The 20,738-nt window shown below is 41.9% G+C and overlaps 1 protein-coding gene across 6 annotated transcripts; it reads right to left on the reverse strand.

The window, feature by feature from the left end:
• Positions 1-1,193: 1,193 nt before the first annotated feature.
• SKP1 (S-phase kinase associated protein 1) lies at positions 1,194-18,508 on the reverse strand. 6 transcript variants are annotated; one of them, XM_089909334.1, is made up of 8 exons: positions 18,320-18,507; positions 16,425-16,482; positions 16,162-16,233; positions 15,481-15,577; positions 9,644-9,717; positions 5,140-5,283; positions 2,723-2,863; positions 1,194-2,081 (listed from the first exon to the last, which is right to left on the reverse strand). In XM_089909334.1, the coding sequence occupies exons 4-8, from the start codon at positions 15,575-15,577 to the stop codon at positions 2,046-2,048; spliced, it is 492 nt and encodes a 163-aa protein (XP_089765460.1). In that variant the 5' UTR covers positions 16,162-16,233; positions 16,425-16,482; positions 18,320-18,507; the 3' UTR covers positions 1,194-2,045. The 6 variants fall into 6 exon arrangements, with proteins under 6 accessions (XP_089765460.1, XP_089765463.1, XP_089765458.1 ...); XM_089909337.1 differs by lacking the exons at positions 16,162-16,233; positions 16,425-16,482 and adding an exon at positions 15,894-15,945 and having other exon boundaries at positions 18,320-18,508; XM_089909332.1 differs by lacking the exon at positions 16,162-16,233 and having other exon boundaries at positions 18,320-18,508.
• Positions 18,509-20,738: the final 2,230 nt, after the last annotated feature.

The following is a 20,738-nucleotide window of genomic DNA, read 5'->3' on the forward strand; positions in this document are numbered from 1 at the left end:
TTGAAGGGCCTCTTAATATGCCTATGATTTATTTGGGTATATAATGTCCACAAATTGCCTATTTTCTCTTGGATGAGCTGTCAGATTTCTATTAAACATGAGAGTTTCAGATTATCAGGATTTTTTGTTTGTTTAAAGACAAGGGCCAAGGTCTACAGAAAGTCAAGAAGAGAACAAAATTTTAAACTACTATATTGTCTGTCCACTCACTCTTACACATTCAGAAAGATCCCAGTATCCTTTAAATACGGGTAGTGATGATATTTAGTCCTGTAATTGTAACAATTCTTGGGGGTTACACATCAACAGCTAATAATAATAGGCTCCTGCTTCCTATAAGCTGATACTTCCTTTCCAAACTAAATAGAGCATATGCTAACAATCCTGAACTTTTAGGAAAGATTTGTTTGTTATGATATTGCTAGGGATATACTTGAGGTAGTTAAACTTTTGGCAAGAGTTGACCATTGGGAAATAGCAGAAAAGAGACACTCCAGCTAGGAGTGAATGCTGCTACCTTCCCCACTAAAACCAGAACAAATGGAAAAACAAGCTTACTTCCTGAGTAAAGGGAATCAGGGATTCAGAAGTAGTCGAAGGGTTTGCAATCTTTTTCTGTGAAGAGCCAGAGTAAATATTTTAGGCTTTTTGGTCAAATACACTCTTTGTGTGTCTATTTTTTAACAATCCTTTAAAAATGTAAAAACCATTTTTAACTCACAGACTGCAAAAACAGGTTGTAGGCTAGATTTCACCCACACACAGGCTGTAGTTTGCTATCTCTGGTACAGACAACAAATGGGGATTTATGTGAGACAGCACATGAAACTTTATTATAAAGGTAGATTTGGGACAAATAAGAGTTGAAGTAAAAGCAAACTACTGTCAAGTAATAATCTGAGCCAGAAGAGCTCACAGTAAACATGAAGAGAACACATTAAGACTACATGTGAATATAGTTAATTCTAACTGGGAAAGTAAGTAAAAAGGGAACACAAGGAGGAAAGAAAAAAAATTAGAAGACAATTAGAACAGAGTCTACCAGAACCTTATTGTTATGTCGCAGCCTCCAGTGAGCTAGGACATGAACTGCCTGCAAGTCTTTTCCAACTGAACAACCATACGTAAACTTAACTTTTAATATTAAGTGAAGAGAAACATTTAAATACACAAAAAGCAAACCATTTACTACCTACCACGTAACTTACTTTTTATTGAAAGTATCTTGCATTCGTGACTGATGCTTTCTGGGTAACGCCATACATTTTAACATTAAAGGTTAAATTATTTTTTACATGCAAGTAGTGTTTATGGTTTTCCCCACATAGGATTACTGATTATAAAAAGATGACACACCACATGGGTTAAGTGTCTCTTTTAATAGAAAAGCCAGCAAACTGTCTAATTCTTTTCCTCCCAAACCACAAACTGAGTGGTAAATGAGCCTCTAGCCAACATATTCAAAGCTGAGAGGATTAAAAATGCAAAAATAAGTCCTCAGATCCAATTAAGGGAGCCCTGCTATATACAGGTTAATCAATACCAGTGGACTCCAGGAAGCTGGAAGACATTCTGATAACCCCACTCTGATAACATTTACCTCAATTAGCCTTTTTCCAGTTTCCAACTCATGAATAAAAGATAATACGTTGTTAATTCTATTTCAGAAAATTTTTTGCAAGTTGTTTTATTTACAATGCCAACTTTTAAAAGTCACTAAACTAAAGTTAACTGGACAATAAACTAGGCATAAATTGCTTTACAAAAAGAGGGAAAGCCCAAAATGCCACTTTCTATAGAGAACCCACAGTTTAATTTTATTCAGAGCAAAGAATAAAGAACTTTTGATCATACTAGAAGAAACTGAGCCATAAGTTTGGAATCTGTACTGAAACTACACATGCAATGAGGACAACATTCTGCTAATACAACTGATTTGCTGCTGCATTTGTGGACTGTTTTTCTAATATTAACAATTATAAACAAAGCAGTGCAACTAGTATTTGGAACAATCCTTACAGTGTTACAGCATCAGACACAAAATTTCACTTCTCCTCACACCACTGGTTCTCTTTGCGTACCTAGAAGAAGAGACAGATATAAGGAAGTACCTTAAGCAGTCTTTTCTAAGACTACTATCTAATGATTCATCAATAGCCTGTGAGGTAGGTCAGAAGGAAATAGATGGAAAACCGGAAAAACCCAGTTAACAGTACGCTTCCAGGTTACCATTCTTTCCCTCCCCAGTTTTTTTTATTGTGCCCTGCTGAAATTATCAAGAAAAGCAAAGACAATGGGCAATTACAGCTTTAGTCACCAGAGATGACCTGCATCAACAAAATCATTCTGATCTATTAATTTCTTCCCCATTCACTAAGTTGCTCTGAAGTATCCTGGCACATAATCCATAGGGCCTGCTCTTCTGAAGTCAAATATTGATGGCTTACATGTAAGGTCCCAGGTGCCAAAACTAGTAACTGCTAAGGAACAAATATCAAACAGCACCTTTGGATGAAAACTAATTGTTCTTATGCTTATAAAAGAACAGTATCATCTAAGTGCTTAGACTAAGAGACAGACCAGAATATTTTTAGCATACAGAAGGTACCTATTTTCCCTCAAGTCAAGACTCCTTGATATAAATACCTCTCTTCCTAGCATGCTATGGGTTTCAGTCTCTCTTGAAAAGCATTTGATCAAGAACAAGCTGTTAGCCACCTACCTGGGCTTCCTCTTCTTCAGTAAAATCATTTTTGATATTGAATGTCTTTCGAATCTCCTCAGGAGTTTTCCCCTTGATCATATTGGCAACAGTCTTGCAGGTAACATCAAGCAGACCTTTGATGTCTAAGTAGTTTGCTGCCTGTAAAGTAATTGTTGTTTTCATTAAAGTATACTTGATGCTTTAAATTAAATCCAGAATCAGTGACTAACAATCCATATCTAACTTAGCTTAAAATACTAATTTTAAGAAATTAAATGAATAAATAAATCAGACAAATTCGTCTGTGAAAGATTATTGTATGTCCCATTCTTTGTTATACCTCTGTAATATTGAGTCCTTGCGCTACATTCAGCAAACTACACTACCTCAAATGTCGAAGAATGGCCACTACTGGCAGTTGTGTACGCGTGCACACACACAAACACAAGTTTGTGTTTGACAAAAATATTTAAAGAATTCAGTGATTTTCCTGGTGGTCCAGTGGTTAGGACTCTACGATCTCACTGCCAAGGGCCCAGGTTCAATCCCTGGTCGGGGAACTAAGATCCCATAACGAGTTATAGCATTACATTTTACTGACCTTCTGATTCAACTTTTGGTTTCTTTGATTTTCTCTATTGTTTTCCTGTTTTCTATTTTACTGATTTCTGCTCTTACCTTTACTACTCCCTTTCTTTGGGATGAAATTCATCTTTCATTAGTTTCTTAAAGTAAAAGCTTAGACTGCTGGGCTTCCCTGGTAGCACAGTGGTTAGGAGTCCGCCTGCCAATGCAGGGGACGCGGGTTTGTGCCCCGGTCCGGGAGGATCCCACATGCCGTGGAGCGGCTGGGCCCGTGGGCCGGGGCCGCTGGGCCCGCGCGTGCTCCGTGGCGGGAGAGGCCGCAACAGTGAGAGGCCCGCATGCCGCAAAAAAAAAGAAAAAAAAGCTTAGACTGCTGATTTGAAACTTTTTTTTTTAAATATATTTATTTATTTATTTTATTTTTGGCTGCATTGGGTCTTTGCTGCTACACGTGGGCTTTCTCTAGTTGCGGCAAGTGGGAGCTACTCTTCGTTGCAGTGCATGGGCTTCTCATTGTGGTGGCTTCTCTTGTTACCGAGCACAGGCTCTAGGCACGTGGGCTTCAGTAGCTGTGGCACGAGTGCTCAGTAGTTGTGGCTCACGGGCTGCAGAGCACAGGCTCAGTAGTTGTGGTGCATGGGCTTAGTTGCTCTGCGGCATGTGGGATCTTCCCGGACCAGGGATCAAACCCATGTTCCCTGCATTGGCAGGCGGATTCTTAACCACTGTGCCACCAGGGAAGCCCCTTTCTTTTCTAATATAGGTGTTTAGGGCTATCAATTTCCCTCTAAATGCTACTTTAGCTTAATATCACAGATTTTCGTATGTTGTATTTCATTTCCATTCAGTTTAAAATACTAACTTTTCTTGTGATTTCTTCATTGACTCATTCTTCAGTAATCATTCTTGATTACTAAGAAATGTGTTACTTAGTTCTCAAATATTTGCAGATTTTCCAGATAGCTTTCTGTTACTGATTTCTCATTTCATTCCACTGTGATTAGAAAACATATTTTGTGTGACTTGAATCCTTTCAAATGAGACTTTTTTGTTTGTTTTGTTTTGCTTTGGCCGTGCCACGCAGCATGTGGGATCTTAGTTCCCCAACCAGCTATTGAACCCACACCCCCTGCAATGGAAGCACAGGAATCTTAACCACTGGACCACCAGGGAAGTTCCCCTGTGACTTGTTTTAAGGCCCACAACATGTCTATCTTGGAAATATACACTTGAAAAGAATATGAATTCTGCTGTCATTAGTCTTCTACATCCTTATGATTCTCTGTCTACTTGTTTTATCAATTATTTAGAGACAGGTTTTGAAATCTCTAACTATGATTGTGGATTTGCCTACTTAACCTTTAGAGTTCTATTGGTTTTTGCTTCACTTTCTGGAAGTTCTGCTTTTAGGTAGAAAAACATTTAGGATTCTTATGTCCTCGTAATAATGAACAGACCACTTTATCATTATGCAATGACCCTCTTTAATCCTGATAATATTCTTCGCTCTGAAATGTACTTTAATATAGTCACTCCAGTTTTCTTTTGGTTATTATTGTTAGCATAATATTATCTTATTCCACCCTTTAAACCTAATTGTGTCTTTATATTTAAAGTGAGTTTTTTGTAGACAGAATAGCTAACTCTTTTATATCCAATGTGATGACCTCTAACCTTTAATTGTGGTGTTTATAGACTGTTTACATTTAACGTGGTTATTGATACATGGATTTAAATATAGCATTTCAGAGTTTAGAGTTAAAATTCAGTATCAATGAATTTAACAAATTTAACTCTATGAAGAGTGCTAAAGGTATGGACTAGAAATATACTATGCATTAAAAACATACCAGTATAAGCTCAAAAAGTGTTCCTTGGTCAACTTTCAGGAATTCTTGATCCCAAACAGGGATATCATCTGTTCGCTTTTCTTTGTTCTCATCATCCTCAGGAGGAGGAGGATCATCCTTGTGGTGGGTGCACCACTGAATGACCTACAACAACAAAAGTTCATTCCTATATGGCATTTTATAACAAGGTACTTCGTTCCACTGCTGGGGCAAGGTTATTCCTACACGGGGCTAAGAACTAACTGTAAGTCAACTTGAATAGTAAAGTTAGTAGCCCAGCTTGAAAAGCACAACCCTAGAGTTCACTGAAGATCTTAGAAAACAGCGAACCATGAAGACAGATTACTATACTTGACCATACTAAAAAGCTCCTGTGCAAAAAAACACATTAAGTCAGACAGGACAATGACTGGGAAATACCTGCAACATGTACATGCCAGCAATGGATTACCTTATAAAATATAAAATCTTAACAATCTCTACACAGAAATGGGCTAAAGATATGAACAGGCAATTTACAAAATATATCTGAATATGAATAGTCTAAAAGGAGGAAATACTCAGCCTCATTAAATGCAAAATTAACACTACAGATACTACTTTAGACTGTACCCCCAAAAGATAAATAAAAATCAAGATGTCGATACTAATCATTGGCAACAGTGTGAGGATAACATGAACGTTTCTACTATAGAGTGTAAACTGGTATAATCCCTTTGAAAAGTAACCTAGGAGTACCTAGGGAAGCTGAATATGTGCATACACTATCACCAAGCAATTCTAAACACCCTAGACACATGCACAACACTACCCAGTATAAGAACAATGCAGGAAAAGCCCAAAGTTCCCTTAGTAATGGAATGAACACATTAAAGTTTCCAGAAGCTGATTAGCTAGACCGTGCACCATCATATAGACCACAATCTACACTGAAAGTGTTAAGTTACAGAATCTAGGTGGTAGGAAAATGGGTGTTTGCTGTATAATTTAACTTTTCTGTATGATTAACTTTTTTTTTTAATATTATAATGTTGGGGGAATAAACAATGCTGAGAGAAAATGGGAGAACTGAGAAATTATACAATAAGGATACAAAAAAGGGAAAGAACTACTTCTAGAAGAAAAAGCCAAGCATAAAGGGCTTTAATTAAATAGCTTTTTAAGAAGTATTCCAGGGCTGCCCTGGTGGTGCAGCGGTTGAGAGTTCGCCTGCCGATGCAGGGGACACGGGTTCGTGCCCCGGTCCGGGAAGATCCCACATGTCGCGGAGTGGATAGGCCCGTGAGCCATGGTCACTAGGCCTGCACGTCTGGAGCCTGTGCTCCGCAACTGGAGAAGCCACATCAGTGAGAGGCCCGCGTACCGCAAAAAAAAAAAAAAAAAAAAAAAAAAAGAAGTATTCCAGTAGTATAAGAAAGAAACCAGGGCTTCCCTGGTGGCGCAGTGGTTGAGAGTCCGCCTGCCGATGCAGGGGACACGGGTTTGTGCCCCGGTCCAGGAAGATCCCACATGCCGCGGAGCGGCTTGGCCCGTGAGCCATGGCCGCTGAGCCTGCGCGTCTGGAGCCTGTGCTCCGCAACGGGAGAGGCCACAACAGTGACAGGCCCGCGTACCGCAAAAAAAAAAAAAGGAAAAAAAGAAACCTATTAGTAACATATGGCATTTAAAAAGTCTTAAAAGGCTATGTAGGGTTTCCCTGGTGGTGCAGTGGTTAAGAATCCGCCTGCCAATGCAGGGGACATGGGCTACAGCCCTGGTCCAGGAAGATCCCACATGCCGCGGAGCAACTAAGCTGGTGCGCCACAACTACTGAGCCTGCACTCGAGAGCCCGCGTGCCAACTACTGAAGCCCGCACGCCTAGAGCCCGTGCTCCACAAAAAGAGAAGCCTCCACAATGAGAAGCCTGCACACCGCAATGAAGAGTAGCCCCTACTCGCTGCAACTAGAGAAAGCCCACGCACAGCAACGAAGACCCAACACAGCCAAAACTAAATAAAATAATTTTTTTTAAAAAAGCTTTAAAAAAAAAAGGCTATGTAAGAAATTAATGCTGATGGGAGTTTCTGGTCAGAGGAGAGACAAGGAAGGGAAATTTTACTTTACACTTTTACAGTTTGGGGGTCATATAATCAGTAAATATACTTAAGTTTAAATATTGATAAGTAATAATGCAATAGATTGGAAAAAAATTATTCTAAGTGGCCCTGTATCACACAATCCATTAACTCTAATCTCTACTTCTTTGCCTGTTCACTATGATCTAGCCACCACACTAGCCTCCCTGCCTTACCTCAAAAGACAGGACATGCTCTTATCTTAGGGTCACTGCACTTACTCCCATTGCCCAGAGCTTTCTTCTCCCACATATTCATGTCTCTGTTCAAAGATCCACTTCTCACAGTAAGGCATTTCCTGACCATCTTTATTTTACAAATAGCCAACTCCCCCCTACCATCCCATTTATACTCCACAGCTTTTCCATCTGACATATTTGTGTTGTATGCTTCCCACACACCTTCAGAATGTAAACTACCTAAGAACAGATCTTGTCTCTTTAGTTCACTGCTGTACCTCCAGCACCTAAAAAATGCCTGGAATTTGAATGAATGCAAGTAAAAGTCCTTTTAGAAGCATATTATATTAGCATAAGATAGAATGTTAACTTGCAACACAAAACCCTGAAGTCAGAAAGGAGATCTGGGCTTCCCTGGTGGCTCAGTGGTTGAGAATCCACCTGCCAATACAGGGGACATGGGTTCGAGCCCTGGTACGGGAGGATCCCACATGCCGCAGAGCAACTAAGCTCATGTGCCACAACTACTCAGCCTGCACTCTAGAGCCCGTGTGCCACAACTACTGAGCCCGTGTGCCATACCTACTGAAGCCCGCGAGCCACAACTACTGAGCCCGTGAGCCACAACTACCGAAGCCTGCCTGCCTGGAGCCCGTGCTCTGCAACAAGAGAAGCCACCGCAATGAGAAGCCCGTGCACCGCAAGGAAGAGTAGCCCCTGCTCGTCACAACTAGAGAAAGCCCGCATGCAGCAACGAAGACCCAACGCAGCCAAAAATAAATAAAAAATAATAATAATAAAAAAGAAAGGACATCTAACTAGATAAAAATATAGAGCTGTGAATTGACCTAAGACAAGCAAAGTGGTAAAAACTACATAAAGAACTCCTATAAAAAGCCTATTAAGACTACAAAATGGATGAACCTTGAAAACACTACGCTAAGCGAAATAAGCCAGACAAGAAGAATATCCTATGATCCCATTTTTTATAAGATAGCCCAGTATAGTCAAAGTCACAGAGACAGAATACAGAATAGTGGTTACAAGGGGCTTTTTACCCGGACTAGGAATATTAAAAAGACTGGTAATAGCCGATCACGGTAAGAATATAGAAAAATATGCAATGCAGCTGTATCTCATGCCAGGGTCAAGAGAAAGCATAAAATGCAACTGCATATCGTCAATGACTCTGAAAATTCCTCAGGAAGGGGCCAACTGGAAACGACCATTCCCATCTCTAAGCCTAGCCAGTTTTCCCCGCAATGTGGAAACTGGCTGCTGTTTCTTCAGAAGAGCATTCAGTTAAACAGCTGGCTCTATTAAGGAGCCATATGCTCTGAAACACTAAAATCCTATTCAATGTAGAGGGCTGGGGAATTCCCAGGTGGTCCAATGGTTAGGACTCGGTGCTTTCACTGCCATGGGCCCAGGTTCAATCCCTGGTCGGGGAACTAAGATCCCTGCAAGCCGCGCACAGTGCAGCCAAAAAAATAATAATATGTAGAGGACTGTTTATGCTTAGACACAGGGTAAGGTGATCAACTAAAAAAAAAAGAAACAAACCAAAAAAAGCACATATCTTGTTCTCAAACTCCTTTTTTTTTAAATTATTTTCATTTTCGGCTACATTGGGTCTTTGTCGCTGTGTGTGGGCTTTCTCTACTTGCGGCGAGCAGGGGCTACTCTTCGTTGTGGTGCGCGGACTTCTCTTGTTGCGGAGCATGCGCTCTAGGCGCGTGGGCTCAGTAGTTGTGGCTCGCGAGCTCTAGAGCACAGGCTCAGTAGTTGTGGTGCACAGGCTTAGTTGCTCCGCAACATGTGGGATCTTCCTGGACCAGGGCTCGAACCCGTGTCCCCTGCATTGGCAGGCGGATTCTTAACCACTGACCACCAGGGAAGTCCCTCAAACTCCTTTTGAGGCATACCCATTCAGTAGACAAGCAATACAAAAAAATTCCCCTTTTTGCTAAGCACATACCATTATATTTCAATAATTTAAATGTGTTAATGAAAAAGACTAGACAACTTAAATATTCACAGGGCCTGGTTAAACTAAAATAAATATCTTAGTCATAATCTTACTATATAGTTATTGTTTTTGTTTTGAAGGAAGCTATCTATATATCAATTAGAAATATCACCAGGATATTGTTAATGAGAAAAAGGATATATACATATATATATATATAAGGGTATAGTTGCTACCTTACCTTTTTTAATATTGCTGCATTAACATTTGGCAAGGGGACTGGATCATCATCTCCTTCATCATCCATTCCCAAATCTAAGTAAACCAGAAGAGAGTTGCCATTATTTTCTAGCCCCATTATAACAACCAGGCTGTTTCAAACAAGTAACCTGTAAGACATGTTATCTGAAAGACTATAAAAAGTACTTTACTAAGAATAGTTCTCTTGAAAGTATTTAAAACTGGCGGTTCCTAGCAACAGCTCCATGAACCACCCAAAACTATATAAAAATGTGTGAGAAGACAAATACAGGATTATATAAAAAGGGTTTTCTTAATTAGGAGGAAAAGTGATTTAATAAGTGGGATTGAGATAACTGGGCAACCACCTGGGAAAAAATTAAAGCTAGACGCTTACCCTTACTCTTTATACCAAACTCTAAATGGACTGCACTTAGGAAAATGAAACAATGTGAGGTATTGCAGAAGTAACAGAATCTCAATCTATTAAAATCTGAAGCCCAAACATGTATATATACACACACAGACACACACAACAGATCGTGCAGCCACTGACAAAAAAACAAGGCAGGCAGCTCCATACATACTGGTATGATTTCAAGATTAAAGTTTTTAAAAGCCAAGTATAAAAGATAAATGTTACCTGAATAAAAATGGGAATATACTTATGTTTATATTTAAAATATCTTCAAAAGGATATACAAGGAATTGTTAATATTATGTCCAAGGTAGTTAATGAGAACATGGGTTGAGAGACGTAGTTTCAACATATACCCTTTAGTGTTATTCATCACATACATACTACTTATAATTTTGAATATATAGGTTTCTCTAATAAAAAGTCCTAACTTTTAGACTATCAAAGTGGTTGCTGAGCTCCAAAGAGAAAACTTAAAATCCGTATGTTACTTAAAGATTCTAAATAAGAGTATTTTTCAAACCAAATGGGTCCATCCTTCAGTTTCTACAGGACTAAAAAAGAGCTGCCAAAGACACTTATGTAACAGAAGTACCAAGATCAGAGGTCAAAAGTACTGCATTGCTATACTGGTTGCAGCACAGCACCAGTTATGTTGACATGGTTAAGTGCTGAGGCATACATTTGAGTCCCTAATATATAGCTGTGCTAGGCAGGGAAGAATCAGCAATGAATACAGGAGGATGGGAGGAACTGTTGCAACTTTAGATAGAGTTGCTCAGGATGCCTCACAGAGAAGATGACATTTTAATTAAAATCCTAAAGGAGAGAACACCTAAGCAGAGGAAATGACAAATGCAAAGGCCTTCTGATAGTGTCCTAAAAACACTAAGGAATCTAGTGTTAGAAGGGCAGAGTTAGCCAGGTTGAAAGGAGAAGACAGGGCCCTAATAGGGCCTTCTGCAATTTGGCTACTATATTGGTAAGAGATAGCAGAGAGCAGGAGGGGAAAGAGGGAAACCAATTATGAGGCTAGCAATGACCCAGGCAAGCACAAGTGGCTTGTACAAGGTGTATAGCTATGGAAGAAGAAACAGTCCAATTCTGTATGCATTTTGAAGTGAGAGGCAACAGGATTTGCCAACAGATGGAAAGCAGAATGTGAAAGGAGTTAGCGACGGCTAAGGCTTATAACATGAGGAACCAGACGGATGGAGCTGCCATTGGAGTTGCCACTAATTGATATGGGGAAAGTTGTCAGAGAACTTGTTTTAGAGGGCAGGGAATCAAGAATTCTAGTTTGGGGACTTCCTTTGTGGCACAGTGGTTAAGAATCCACCTGCCAGTGCAGGGAACACAGGTTCAAGCCCTGGTCCAGAAAGATCCCACATGCCGCGGAGCAACTAAGCCCATGCGCCACAACTACTGAGCCCGCGCGCCACAACTACTGAAGCCCACGCACCTAGAGCCCGTGCTCTGCAACGAGAAGCCACTGCAATGAGAAGCCTGTGCACCACAAAGAAGAGTAGCCCCCGCTCGCTGCAACTAGAGAAAGCTCGCACGCAGCAACAAAGACCCAACGCAGCCAAAAATAAATTAAAAAAAGAAAACAATTCTAGTTTAATAAGTTTGAGGTATCTATTAGATATTCAATGGTTGACCAAGAAGTTAAATATGCAAGTCTAAAAATCAAAACAAGAGATTAGAACTGTAGGTAAGTTTGGGAAATGATGTATAAATGATTTATAACACTATGAGTCTAGCTGAGGGACTGACTATTGATACAGTGAAGAGGTACAATGATTAAGCAAACTCCCGGGAACTGAAGGCTTTAAAGATGGGGAGACAGGTTGTCAGTGAGCTAAGTATTAAGTATCCTGAAAGCCAAATGCAGAAGGGACTGATCTACCGTCAAAGGCTATCAATAAGTCTAGATGAGAAATGAAACAATGCACTTGACAACATGGAGATCAATGAGTTTAACAAGCCTCTCCAGTGGAGTGGTAAATACGAGAGTATATTCAAAAAGTATTCTATTTTCCTGTATGGGTACATTCACTCATCTCCCCTCTACTCCTCCCCACCAATGCCTTTACCTGATCCCATCTTTGCTGAGAGTAAAACTATAAAATGACAATATTTCAATTTGGATCAAGCCACTTATGCTTTTCTTGAACTAGTATGAAGTATTTTTAACTCAGAGGGGAGAAAAAGAAGTTATACTATGGAAAATACATGTGTTTGGGGAAATGAACAGATTAGAGGAAATGAAATACAGAAGACCAGCTTGTTTAGATACAAATGTTATTTGGAAGAAGGCTTAAGTCACATTAAAAATAAGGGCCTTACAGTTGTAAAGGATCACTTCTCCAGCATTTAAACCGAGGATTTGAAATGGTTTTTGCTTTTAGACTAAATGCACAAGTACCAACAGTCATTCCTTTAAGCTATTTAGTTTCAAGGACTTCTGAAAGACACCTGTATCCTGATACCACAACCTGGACCTGAAGAAATGAGTCAATCCATGTGTACACATGCCAAGATTTTCACTTCTGATTGTCCACTGATTAGAAGATTTTATTTCAATACACTCCAGTCTTCAAGAGGCTAGAATTCTATATAAGCCACTGGTACTTAAGATAAAGCCATTCACCTCTGATGCCCAAAGCTATGAAAGGAAAGAAACATTTTAATTGTTGCTATCTATCATCCACTTGCTTCAGTGATCAAAGTTGGCAGAAAACCTTCAAGCAGTCCTATGTTCCTACACTGGCAAATGCTTCTTTGAAGCAGCACAGGAGAGATTAGTGTGCCAGGCACCAACTAAGATGAAATAAAGCAAGTATTCAGGCAGCAATTTTGTTATCAGTTTCTACATCTTCTAGATAAAGCCTTACTCACCTGCCTTTAGGGACACCTGGATAACTTTCACACTCTTTTATCAGTGACCATACTATAGTTCTTCATTCAACACGTACTTGATGAACAGTGACTGTGGGTTGTACCAAGGGGTTTACAACTTAATAAAAGTAATCTATGTAAGTCACCAGGGTGCAGGACTGTAAGTGCCACATAACTGGTGTCAATTACCCAAAACAACTTTATGTTCAGCTTTTATTTTCTATTAGAAAACAGAAGACAAACCTGCAGCTCAGTTTCTGCCTCTACCACACCTAATACTTGCTGTTAGAAGTCTTCTAACTTATTATCCCTGAAATCCTAAGTGACCAGTCTGCAGTATATGAATCTGATAATCACTCTGGTCACTTCAAAATGCCCCCCTTTTCCCTTGGCTTCCTACTCCACATATTCTCTACTTCTGACTTCACAAGATCTTACAGCCCATCCTGCCCCAACATGGCCACCTGCCAAACTCATTTACTTCCACAGATATATATATATATATATATATATATATATATATATATACACACTCCTATAACCCACCATACAAAGTCAGTCTATCCCCAGCAGCCTACAACTCAGGGACCAAGATCCACATACTCAACTGACTAGTAGCTTATTACAAAGATCTTTTGAGAGAATCTCTAACATACACAACATGTTCAAGCTCAAAGTCATTTTCTTTCCATTCCCCTCAAACTTGTTGCTCAGCTCTATCAACTACAAGTATCACAATCACAACCCCAACTAAAAACCTCAATTTTTTTTAAAATACATCCTGTCTACTTTACCTCAGAATGATCTCCCAAAACATCTTAATTTTACTAGATTTGAAATATCACCTCACTAGTACTACACACTGCACTCTCTCCACAAGCCTAAAGAATAACATCAGCCAACAAGTTCCTATAGCACCCCACTTGGCACAATTTTATTAATGCACTAATTATACCATGTGACCATTAGCCTTGTTTGCTGTCTATCTCCCTGCCTAGTTTATAAATCCTTCAAGAGCAAAGACCACTTCTCACTTACCTTCTTTTCACCAGCACCAGGACTTATTCTTTGCCTGCCTTTCTGCTCTCACTGAACACTGACTACTATATCTCCTGCTAATGCTTGGCATACAACTCTTTAATTAAATTTCTATAAGCTACAGATAAACAAAAACTTTTGATATTTGAAGGCACTCAGCCCTCCATATCTGCAGGTCCCACATCCTCGGATTCAAACCATGGATAGAAAGTATTAAAAAAAAAAAAAATTTTTAAACTCCAGAAAGTTCCAAAAAGCTAAAATTTGAATTTACATAGCATTTATGGTGTTATTAGGTATAAATATCTAGACATAAAGTATAAGGGAGAATGTATGTAGGTTATATGCAAATACTACACCATTTTATATAAGTTATTTGAGTATCCATGGATTTTGGTATCCATAGGGGGTCCTGGAACCAATCCCCTGCAGATATGGAGACAAATGTACTGAAGAACATTCTTATTACTACTGTTTTTTTCCCACCAATTCTAGAAACTGATTTGTAAGTCTCCATATACTATTAATGTCTACCAACCCACTGATAATACTAATTAGAGATCCAGGGCTTCCCTTGTGGTGCAGTGGTTAAGAATCCGCCTGCCAACGCAGGGGACGTGGGTTTGAGTCCTGGTCCAGAAAGATCCCACATGCCGCGGAGCAACTAAGCCCGTGCGCCACAACCACTGAGCCTGCGCTCTAGAGCCCACGAGCCACAACTTCTGAAGCCTGTGCGCCGAGAGCCTGTGCTCTGCAACAAGAGAAGCCACCGCAATGAGAAGCCCGCGCACCACAAGGAAAAGTAGCCCCCACTCGCCGCAACCAGAGAAAGCCCGCGCGCAGCAACGAAGACCCAACTGAGCCAAAAAGTAATTAATTAATTAAAAAAAAAGAAGAGAGAGATCCATGTTAACTAGTAAAAGTTCCAAAACGTTTCAGGACCTGTTTTCTTGCCTTCCTTCTTTGATGCACTGCATACATGCTTTGCAGCAGTTTCAGAGGAATGACAAAACAGACAAAAGGGAAGACTTGGTTAAAAAAAAAAAAAGAAAGAAACAGACATCTACTCAGTTTACAATCTACTCAGCTTACTCCGGCTGTTGAAACAAGGTGTTCTATTTAGCTACCATATATAAGGTATCTCTTTTCCAAAGGCTTTACTTTTGTCATTAGAAATTATGAACGCAAATTTACTTGAAAGAGAAATGGGCCATTGTCTGAGGCTTGGAAGTCATTTCAGTATTAGCTTATGGTATTACCTAATAAGGGAAAAAACTCAGTAATTCAGAAAATGCAGAAAAAACTGACCTGTACCAAAAGAAATGCAGTTAATACTTTAAAGAAAAAAAAGTAAACTTTACCCCTTCATACCCCTGAGAGTTTTCTGACACTGTTACTTCTGTAGATTTGATGTTCACAGGTTATATCAAGCTACTCATTTCTTTCTCTTTCCTCCGACCCATGTTTTCTAATAAACTTACCTTCCAACATGGTCTTAATAGTCACAGATTGTTTCGCAATTTCAACATCAACTTCAAATATCTCTCCATCAGAACTCTGCAACTTAATTGAAGGCATCTAAAAAAAGGTATTATATTGAATTTGAAATTTAAGAGATATTACTTCTATACAAACTACATTTCAAACTACAGTCTGTTAGACACCTTCTAACTTATTAACCGTAAAAACCTAAGGACCTATAGTATATAACCCTATAAAACACTAAGTGATTATTCACAGGCTAGCACACAAGTGTTTCTATAAAAATTTTGTGAAAGTATAACTCCTAGGAACAGAAGATTTTAAAGCCTGCCCTACTGAATTCATTACTAGTGTAAGTTTTAGAATTAACACTTTATATTTTTGATGCAAAATGTATCTAAAATGGACTTACTGTTTGCCCGCCTTTCTGCTCTCACTGAACACTGACTACTCCACCTGCAAACCTGAGGGAGGTGAGTCCAAAATAAACAAAGCTACCCAAATAAGATAGTAATTTTCCCACAGTGAGACTTACCAGTGAAAAATGAGTTCAAATCCAAAGAGTAGATCAGGATATACTTATTTATGTTTGGATCAATGCAAGACCATACACAAAAGAATAAAATATTTTAAGGATAAGCACATGTTGTAAACCTAGTAAATTTCAGAGTCCTTTTTACCTTTCATTACTGACTGTCCAGGTGTCCAAGTTTGAGATCTCCTGCCAAAGTCCTCATAGTAATAACCTATTACTTGCGCCAAAAATGTATTTATTAACTCAGATTAATTATGAGTCATCAGGAAAAAGACACCTCTTACATAAAAGTTAATTAAGCAATTAACTTCAAAAGACTTGAGTTTTGGCAAAAAAAAACAAAACATAAAAACAAAAAAACCTCTTTAAAATTAAAAGTTCTAAGCTTCTAAGCCAGCAATTTCTTACCATATTCAGATTCTTGGGGGAGTGGCGCAGGGGTGGGGGGAACGGCAACAACACCTGACTGTAAAAATTCAAAACCTCTTTAAATTTCAAATATAGATTTTTTTAAAGGTCCATCATAATCCTGCGATGTCGTTATAACTTAAAAACATAGAATCTGGCATTTAAAACACTGATCGAACCTTTTTAGGTCCCAAGACTTAAGACCCATTAAATCAGCTGAAATATTCATTCCGCTTTCCCCAGACAATTGTCTCCATTTCCCAAACAACAAGTTGTTAAGGCAAGGAAGCAAAAAGGTAAAGCTGTTTTAAAAGCAGCCATTGAAATATCCAGCTCTCACCCATCCATGGGTGGAGAGAATCAGATTTCATTTTACAGTTCACAAATATGTCTGCTTTTCCGTGTTGCTCAGTACTTGCCAATAATGCAGTTGTCCTGCTCCATGGAGAAAGACCCAGAGCAGAGGACCTTCTCTGTGACAAGGCAATAACAAAAGGTATCCCCAAAAGAAATATTTTAACGTGAGCTCAATTTTTAATTACAAAACATTCTATGATCTTTTTATGTTCCACAGTACTGGAGTGAACATTATAGAATCAAGAGTCTGGCAACACAGTTGATAAAATTACTTTTAAGCAAGACGAACATTTCATATTTCAAATAACTTTTGATAAACAGCAAGATCTGCTTAGTCATAGTCAAATTCGTCTATTAGGTTACTCCTACGGGAGCTGAGATCTTAATAAATAGCACAGAAACCATCGGTTAATCTGTAATTCGATGCACTTTGTAACGCTAAACTTGGTACTCAAAGACAACTTTTTTAGTGTTATACAGCTGGAATTCAGAGCAAATTTTTCGTATAATGATGGGTGAAATTTTGTTTGACATGCTTTCAAGACTATTCCTTCAATTCCTTATGCTCCAGTACTTGTAAATCACTCTGAGTGGGTTCTATCAACACCATAAAGGAAAAAACCTGTTTTAAGTGACCCGAAATTCTGACACCTCTTTTTAGAGGATAGAGTGAAATCTGCGTTGCTCTATGACACAGAAACATTCTACTGTAACGCTCTGATGAAAAAAATCATGACACAAAAGCTAAACCTGAAGTCTCCATTAAAAAGTAAACCGAAGCAGGTGAATGTCCTACCCCTTCAAAAACCAGGCACCTCGAGTTAGGACTTAGAGCACCTAAAAGCCACACCACTATGACGATAGCATCTGCTATTACAACAATGGTTTCAGCAAGCCCAGGCTGTGGCAAAGTAATGGGAGAGAAATATTCCGAAGGAGCAGGCGGCTCTCTGCCAAGATTCGGAGCCAGCACAGTTAGCCAGGACCGGTGACTAGCGACGCTAGATACAGGGGCGAGAAAAGGATGGGTGCCAAGAATCCTGCGCTCCCGGACTACCACCGCCACGCTTCCTCCGGACACCAAAACAACAAACACGGACACACGCCCACGCTCACGACAGCCCCGGGAACTCCATTAAAAGCCCCGCCGCCACCCTCGCCCTGGGTGCCAGTGGCTGGCAGGCTCAACGCCAAGCGAGGCCCCCGGCCCCAGCCTGGGCCCTCAGTCGAGCTCCGCCACGGCTGACGGTCGCCCCGTGAAGAGAAGGCCTAATCTCGGGTTCGGCTCGCACCTTCTCCCTCCCGCCCGCCCGCCCGGGCACCCACGGGGCGCCGTGAAGACGCGAGGCTAGAGGAGGCCTCGCCGAGTCGAGGGGCGGGGTGGGAGAACAAGGCCGACAACGGGTTCCGAAGAGCCTGAGGGAAGGCCAGGCCCAGGTGCCTCCCGCCTCCAGCTGGGCCAAAGCACCAGCGGTGCTGCCACCAGCTCGCAACCCGCGGCGCCACCGCCCCTCCCAGCTCCGTCGGCGGCTACTCACAGTGTTAGGATTCAAGGAGATGGCGGGCCAGAGGCTGAGGAGAGCAGGGCGGCGTCTGCAAAAAAAAACACAGAAAAGCGGAGAGCGAGGCCAACACTGCGGAGCGGCGCGGCGTCTACCTATATATGAGCGGGCGCAGGCCCCGAGGACCCTTGCGCCCGTCACGTCACAGAGCCGGCGGGGCTGGCCGCCGAGATCGCCTGACGACAGGCGGAGGCAGGCCGGGCGGGCCAGGCGGAGACGCGGCAGGGCGGGGCGAGGCAAGGCGAGGCGCGGCGGGCCTTGATTCTCACCCCCTCCCTCGAAAGCTAGGCTCGGTCTCCTCAAAGCGGGAACGGAGGACTGGCTGTGGTACTTCACGGCCTGCGAGGGTCCTTCAGGCGGAGGCTGTCCTAAGCTGAACTAAAGACCCCAGACCTGAAAAGCCTGGAAGCCGCGAGCGCAGGAGGAGGAGGAGGAAGGGGGAGGGAGAGGGAGGGAGGGAGGGAGGGAGGGAGGGAGGGAGGGAGGGAGGGAGGGAGGGGGAGGGGGAGGGAGGGGGAGGGGAGGGAGGGGGAAAAAAGGGGGGAGGGAGGGAGGAGGAGGGGGAGGGAGGGGAGAGGTGTTCTCCCGCGTGTGTGTTGAGGGTGGTGTTTGGGAGGGGCTACGGCTCCCTTTCAGGACGGGGAAACTGGGACTCCGAGAAAGAATGGGAGTTGGCCTTTCCAGTCAGCGCTGTGAGATTCTGCTCAGGGTCTCAGTATCCTCCCCTGAACCTAATAGGAGTTAGCTCACTCTCCACAATAATCCATGCGGTGAAGTATCGTTACCCTTTTTTATTTGTAAGGGAACAGGTTCAGAACGGTTCAGTGGCAGAGCAAGGATTTTTTGATATTCTTAACCCCTATTGCCTATCGTTGACTTCTGAAGAGGCCTCCAGTCCAAAGTAACCATTGTTGCAGAGAAACCCCAAGTGTATAGAGGAGGCCTCTCTCTGCCAGTGAATATCCATTCATTCAGCAGAAGTGTACTGGGGACGGGGGTGGGGGCGTGGAGGGGAGCGGGGCGGTGAAGAGCCACCGGGCGAGATCCTGCAGCGAACCAGGCAGCCAGGATCCAGCCTGCACAGAGCTCTTGTATGGGATGCTTCCTGAGGGCTGTGTGATAGTCTCCCTAGGATGAAGCCAACCATTAAGGGAAAGGGGTTAGTCTGAAAATTCCGACCCCGCCCTCCCCCGCCCCATCCTCTCCAGTCAGAGACTGACCAGCTCTACCCTGCTCTGCTTAGGGAACATCGCCACCCCTCCCTAGGAGACGAAGGCGCCAGGCTCAGCTAACCAACAGGCACGTGATGGTATTCCTGACGCCAAAGAAACAAAAGACACTTCCACAGAGGGCCCCCTAAAGAAATCAGAGGCCTACAGCTCTTCTGGGAAGGGACTGGGCAGGGAGGCCAAGCAGCTCCTTGGGTTACCAGGTCTTTGTCTACTAGCTGTGGTATCCAGTGTCTGCCAGGTGCCACAGCTGATGACAGGAAGATGAAAGGACCTACAGCTCTCAGACTGTCTCACAACACCGCCCTGCCCTCAGCAGCTCAAGCTTCAGGTCTCCTCCTCAAGACCCACTGGAGCCCCTTTGCTCCCCAGCCCATGGCATACAAGGTGGCACCTTGTAAAGTCTTGCTGAGCATCGTAAGCAGTGCCACATCACACATCTAGCCTGAGGATCTAGCACGGGGCCTGGCATAAACTAGGTGTATGTTTTTTCCACACGTCTGTGGTCCCCCAATATTAGAGTCACCAAGAGCTTCTTGTTTTTAAAAAGCACATTTTATTTACTCATGCAGCTATTGTACGCATAGATTATCTCAGGAAAGATACACAAGTAATTTTTGGCCTCAGGGGAGGGGAACTAGGTGACTGGAGAAGAGGGTTGGGGTGATTTTTCACTTTATACCCTTTCTACCTTTTGGATTTTGATCCATATGTATGTATTACATATTCAAAATTTTCTTTACTTCAAAAAAATTGGCATCAGGTCAAGAAAAATACAGATTCCCGGGTCTGCTCTTGATGTAATGAATCAGACTCCCTGGGGGCAGGCTTTTCTGCCTTTGAACAGGTTCCCCCAAGTGATTCTTAAACCCAGGGTAAGTTGAGAAACCACTATAGTAGGGACTTACTGATGAAGCACTGCCAAGAAGGGGCCAGCAGTGTCTGTCAAAGGTGACTCATTTAGATTCACACTTTCTGAATCCACCATACCCTCCACTCAGGAGACACAAGACAGTTGCAAGACTGCAGGGTGCGGGCTGGGGAACATGCATCCCCACTCATTTATCCGTAATCACCAGCCCAGGTCAAAAAGGACTGGCCCCGACAGAGTCCCCTTGGTATGTGGGTGTGGGTGTGTTTTTTGAGGGGGTGGGGAGGCGGTGGTT

The sequence above is a fragment of the Delphinapterus leucas genome, chromosome 3 (assembly GCF_059928025.1).
Source record: "Delphinapterus leucas isolate spDelLeu-1000000601 "Yukka" chromosome 3, BTC_Dleu_Yukka2, whole genome shotgun sequence".
NCBI classification, from domain to species: domain Eukaryota; kingdom Metazoa; phylum Chordata; class Mammalia; order Artiodactyla; family Monodontidae; genus Delphinapterus; species Delphinapterus leucas.